Source organism: Pleurodeles waltl, chromosome 12 (genome assembly GCF_031143425.1).
Source record: "Pleurodeles waltl isolate 20211129_DDA chromosome 12, aPleWal1.hap1.20221129, whole genome shotgun sequence".
NCBI classification, from domain to species: domain Eukaryota; kingdom Metazoa; phylum Chordata; class Amphibia; order Caudata; family Salamandridae; genus Pleurodeles; species Pleurodeles waltl.
In genome coordinates this window covers 65224468-65230467 of record NC_090451.1, presented here as the reverse complement: position 1 = coordinate 65230467, position 6000 = coordinate 65224468, and the positions used below count along the sequence as shown (strand labels likewise).

Sequence of the window (6000 nt, the reverse complement as noted above, 5' to 3'; positions counted from 1 at the left end):
GTTGTGGGACTTGTAAGCTGATCTGTCCCACTATAAAACCAGCACTAGAAGTCCTGCGATGCAAAGGAGAAGCATGAACTGGATCAGCTGCTCATGCATGGATCAGGGAAACTTGGCAGTATTACCCTGGCTTGCACCAGGGTCAGCACACTGCTATGGACTGCCCCAGTGGTGGCCTCCCGAAGAGGAAACGCACCGTGTGATCTTGTACATTCTGTCCTCTTCCGAGCAGCTCTGCTACAAATCAAATGGGCTAATCTCATCACGTGAAGATCCTGTTTACAGCCACACTCGGCGGTTTCCTCGCAAATCTGAAGGAGGGATGAGAACGAGACTAAATTCTCATTTTCTGTTTTATTGGCAGTGACTGTGAGAAATCACGAGTCTCGTGGGGAAAAAACCAGCCGCCCTTTCCCGAGTTTGTGAGCTGGGGAAGTTGGACCCCGAGGTCATGTTTATAGTTAAAAAGCCAGATGTCCGAGGCTGGACGAGCCATAAAGACGCACATGATTAAAGCGCCAAGAGTAAAGACCAGGGTTCGAGGAGCTGCATCACTATTGCAATCTAAGCACCGTGCACGGGACACTTGCGCGAGAGAGCTTTTATAAACCACGCAGCAACAGCCACCAACAAATTATTGCTGGCAAGGACCGCGGTGAAAAGTGTCAGCCGAAGAAGCTCCTAACTCCTCCGAAAGAAGTAGCCGTTAGCTAACTGGTGCAAGGAGCGCACTTTAGTGAAGTGATGCGCTCTTGCAAACAGCTGATGGTGGTGCCGGGCACTGGTGCAAGAGAGTGAGAGGTGGCCCTGGACGCTCGTGCAAGAGAGTGAGCGGTGGTGCTGGACGCTCGTGCAAGAGAGTGAGCAGTGGCCCCGGGCACTTGTTCAGGGTGCAGAGGTCGGAGCTGGACTTGTCAGTGGTGCTGGACGCTCGTGCAAGAGAGTGAGCGGTGGCGCTGGACGCTCGTGCAAGAGAGTTAGCGGTGGCGCAGGACGCTCGTGCAAGAGAGTGAACGGTGGCGCTGGACGCTCGTGCAAGAGAGTGAGCGGTGGCGCAGGACGCTCGTGCAAAAGAGTGAGGAGAGTGAGCGGTGGTGCTGGACGCCTCGTGCAAGAGAGTGAGCGGTGGCTCTGGACACTTGTTCAGGGGGCAGAGGTCGGAGCTGGACTTCTCAGTGGTGCTGGACGCTCGTGCAAGAGAGTGAGTGGTGGCGCTGGACACCGTGCACAAGAGAGAAAGAGAGAGAGCGGTGGCGCTGGGCACTTGTGTAAGAGACAGAGGGCCGTGAAACAGGAGCTCGACGGTGGGGCTGGGCACTGGTGAAAGAGGCACTGGATAGTGATTCTGCGCTCTTGTGCAAAAGGCACTAGACGGCGCCCCGCAAAAGTGATGGCCATGCAACTCAGACCAAACTGATTCACTAGTCACCTAGGAAGCACCAGGACACAGGATCGACGCCCCCCGCTGAGCACCAGACTCTGGTGTCACCCTTAGTGCAAGAGCCAACAGCGGTGAACACTGACGTAAGAAGCACGGGGACGATGAGGTTTTTGCTGTTCCTCACCCTCCTTCCGGCCGTCTCTCAGACCCGTGCTGATGTGCCTGGGGCCGACAAGAAAGACGGTAAAGTAATGACGCTTCTTGTGCTCTTGGGAACACGGGCTTTTGTACTTAAAGTGGCACTCACTCGACCTCCACTCCTGGCACTCGTTCACTCTCAAGTGGAGGCACTCACCCACCCTATAGTGTAGCAGTAGTGTGCCAGAATCTCAACCGGTCTGTACTTCTGTTACTCACTTACCAGCTCTGCTGGCACTCACCCACACAAAACTGCTGGCGCTCTCCACTTATGCCACTCACTCACCTACTCTGCTGGAACTCAGTCACTCTCTGGTGTTGGTACTCCACCACTCTACACTTCTGTCACTCACTCACTTATTCTGCAGTCACTCATTCACTCTAATGTGTTGGCCCTCAACCAGTCTCCACTTCTGCCACTCACTCACCTACTCTGTTGGCACTCATTCACTCTCTCGTGTTGGCACTCCACCACTCTCCAGTGCTACCACTCACTCACCTACTCTGCTGGAGGCACTCATTCACCCTCAAGTGTTGGTACTCCACCAGTCTCCACTTCTGCCACTCACTCACCTACTCTGCTGGAGGCACTCACCCACCTTATAGTGTTGCCACTCAACCACTCTCCACTTCTGCCACTCACTCACCTACTCTGCTGGCACTCATTCACTCTCTTGTGTTGGCACTCCACCACTCTCCAGTGCTGCCACTCACTCACCTACTCTGCTGGCGGCACTCATTCACTCTCAAGTGTTGGTACTCCACCAGTCTCCACTTTTGGCACTCACTCACCTACTCTGCTGGCACTCACCCACCTCATAGTGTTGCCACTCAACCAGTCTCCACTTCTGCCACTCACTCACCTACTCTGCTAGTGGCACTCATTCACTCTCAAGTGTTGGTACTCCACCAGTCTCCACTTCTGCCACTCACTCGCCTACTCCGCTGGCACTCACCCACCCTACAGTGTTGGCCCTCCACCATTCTCCACTTCTGCCACTCACTCACCTACTCTGCTGGCACTCATTCACTCTCCAGTGTTGGCACTCCACTACTCTACACTTCTGCCACTCACTCACCTAGTCTGCTGGCACTCACCCACCTTATATTGTTGGCAATCAACCAGTCTGGCGCTTAACCACTCTTCAGTGTTAGCACCCCACTAGTCTCCACTTCTGCCACTCACACACCTGCTCTGTGGGCACTCATTCACTCTAGTGTTGGCACTCCACCACTCTCTACTTCTGCCACTCACTCATCTGCTGTGCATTCACTCACCTACCCTATAGTGTTGGCACTCCAGTACTCTCCACTTCTGTCAGTCACCCACTCTGCTGTCACTCACCCACCCTATAGTGTTGACACTAATCCAGTCTCCACTTCTGCCACTCACATGCTCTGCTGGCAATAATCCACTCTCCAGTGTTGGTACTCCACCAATCTCCACTTCTGCCACTCACTCACCTACTCTACTGGCACTCATTCACTCTCCAGTGTTGGCACTCCACCACACTTCACTTCTGCCACTCAGTCACCTCCACTGCTGGCACTCACCCACCTTATACTGTTGGCACTCCCCCACTCACTTCTGCCACTCACTCACCTACTCTGCTGGCACTCACCTACCCTATAGTGTTGGCACTCCACCACTCTCCAGTTCTGCAACTCACTCACCTACTGTGTTGGCACTCATTCACTCTCAAGTGTTGGCATTCAACCAGTCTCCACTTCTGCTGCTCACTCACCTACTCTGCAGGCACTCATTCACTCCCCAGTGTTGGCACTCATCCATGCTCAACTTCTGCCACTCACTCACCTAATCTGTTGGCACTCATTCACTCTCCGGTGTCAGCAGGCCACCGCTCTCCACTTCTGCCACTCCCTTCTCGGCTGGCACTCATTCACTCTCCGGTGTTGGCACTCCACCATGCTCCACTTCTGCCACTCCCTTACCTACTCCACTGGTACTCACCCACCCTATACTGTTGGCACTTTGCCACTCTCCACTTCCGTCACTCACTCACCTACTCTGGTGGCACTCACCCACCTTATAGTGTTGGCACTCAACCACTCTCCACTTCTGCCACTCACTCATCTACTCCGCTGGCATTCATTCACTCTCCGGTGTTGGCACTCCACCACTCTCCACTTCTGCCACTCACTCACCCACTCTGCTGGCACACATCCAGTGTCCAATTCTGCCTCTCACTCACCTGCTCTGCAGGCACTCATTCCCCCTCCAGAGTTGGCACTCAACCACACTCCACCTCTGCCACTCACTCACCTTCACTGCTGGCACTCATACAGTTTTTGGTGTTGACACTCCACCACGCTCTACTTCTGCCACTCACCTACTCTGCTGGCACTCATTCACTCTGTGGTGTTGGCGCTCCACCACTCTCCACTTCTGCCACTCACTCATGTACTCTTCGGGCACTCACGCACCCTATAGTGTGGGCGCTCTACATTTCTGCCACTCACTCACCTCCTCTGCAGGCAGTCATTCACTCTCCAAGGTTTGCACTCAACCAGCCTCCACTTCTACCACTCACTCACCTAATCTGCGGGCACTCATTCACTCTCAAATATTTGCACTCTACCAAGCTCCACTTCTGCCACTCACTCACCTACTTTGCAAGCATTCATTCACTCTCCTGTGTCTGGCATGCAATTAGTCTCAACTTCTGCCACTCTCTCACCTACTCTGCTGGCACTCACCCACCTTATAGTGTTGCCACTCAACCACTCTCCACTTCTGCCACTCACTCACCTACTCTGCTGGCACTCATTCACTCTCTTGTGTTGGCACTCCACCACTCTCCAGTGCTGCCACTCACTCACCTACTCTGCTGGCGGCACTCATTCACTCTCAAGTGGTGGTACTCCACCAGTCTCCACTTTTGGCACTCACTCACCTACTCTGCTGGCACTCACCCACCTTATAGTGTTGCCACTCAACCAGTCTCCACTTCTGCCACTCACTTACTTATTCTGTGGGAACTCATTCACTCTCCGGTGTTGGCAGTCCACCACTCTCCACTTCTGCCACTCACCTACACTGCTGGCACTCACCCACCGTATAGTGTTGGCTCTCCGCCACTCTCCACTACTGCCCCTCACTCACCTACTCAGCTGGCACTCATTCGCTCTCTGGTGTTGGCACTCCACCACTCTCCACTTCTGCCACTCACTCACCTACTGTGCTGTCACTTATTCACTCTCCAGAGTTGGCACTCAACCACGCTCCACTTCTGCCACTCACTCACCTGCTCTGCGGACACTCATTCACTCTCCAGTGTTGGCACTCCACCACTCTCTACTTCTGCCACTCACTCATTTGCTCTGCATTCACATACCCACCCTATATTGTTGGCACTCCACCACTCTCCACTTCTGCCACTCACTTACTTACTCTTTGGGAACTCATTCACTCTCTGGTGTTGGCAGTCCACCACTCTCCACTTCTGCCACTCACCTACACTGCTGGCACTCACCCACCCGATAGTGTTGGCCCTCCACCACTCTTCACTACTGCCACTCACTCATCTACTCTGCTGGCACTTATTCACTCTCCAGAGTTGGCACTCAACCACGCTCCGCTTCTGCCACTCACTCTCCTATGCTGCTGGCACTCATTCATCCTCCGGTGTTGGCACTCCACCACTCTCCACTTCTGCCACTCACCTACGCAGCTGGCACTCATTTACTCTCCGGTGCTGGGACTCCACCACTCTCCACTTCTGCCACTCACTCACCTACTCTGCGGGCACTCACCCACCTTATAGTGTTGCCACTCAACCAGTCTCCACTTCTGCCACTCACTCACCTACTCCGCTGGCACTCATTCACTCTCCGGTGTTGGCACTCCACAACTCTTCACTTCTGCCACTCACTCACCTAATTTGCTGGCACTCAGTCTCTCTCCAGTGTTGGCACTCAACCACGCTCCACTTCTGCCACTCACCTACTCTGCTGCCACTCATTTACTCTCCGGTGCTGGGACTCCACCACGCTCCACTTCTGCCACTCACTCACCTACTCTGCTGGCACTCACCCACCTTATAGTGTTGCCACTCAACCAGTCTCCACTTCTGCCACTCACTCACCTACTCCGCTGGCACTCATTCACTCTTTGGTGTTGGCACTCCACCACTCTTCACTTCTGCCACTTACTCTGCAGGCACTCATTCTCTCTCCAGTGTTGGCTCTCCACCCCGCTCCACTTCTGCCGCACACTCACCTACACTGCTGACACTCATACACTTTTTGGTGTTGACACTACACCACGTTCCGCTTCTGCCACTCACTCACCTATTCTGCTGGCACTCATTCACTCTCCGGTGTTGGCACTCCACCACTCTCCACTTCTGACACTCACCTACTCAGCTGGCACTCATTCACTCTCCGATGTTGGCACTCCA

General features: G+C 54.1%; 1 protein-coding gene across 1 annotated transcript in view; it reads left to right on the top strand.

Moving 5' to 3' along the window:
• The first annotated feature begins 306 nt into the window (after positions 1–306).
• EBI3 (Epstein-Barr virus induced 3) overlaps positions 307–6000 on the top strand; it is a 30091-nt gene continuing 24397 nt past the window's right edge. Inside the window, exon 1 of the mRNA XM_069216173.1 lies at positions 307–1624. Within this exon, the coding sequence (XP_069072274.1) occupies positions 1543–1624 (82 nt within the window). The 5' untranslated portion in view covers positions 307–1542. The remainder of the gene's footprint in view (positions 1625–6000) is intronic.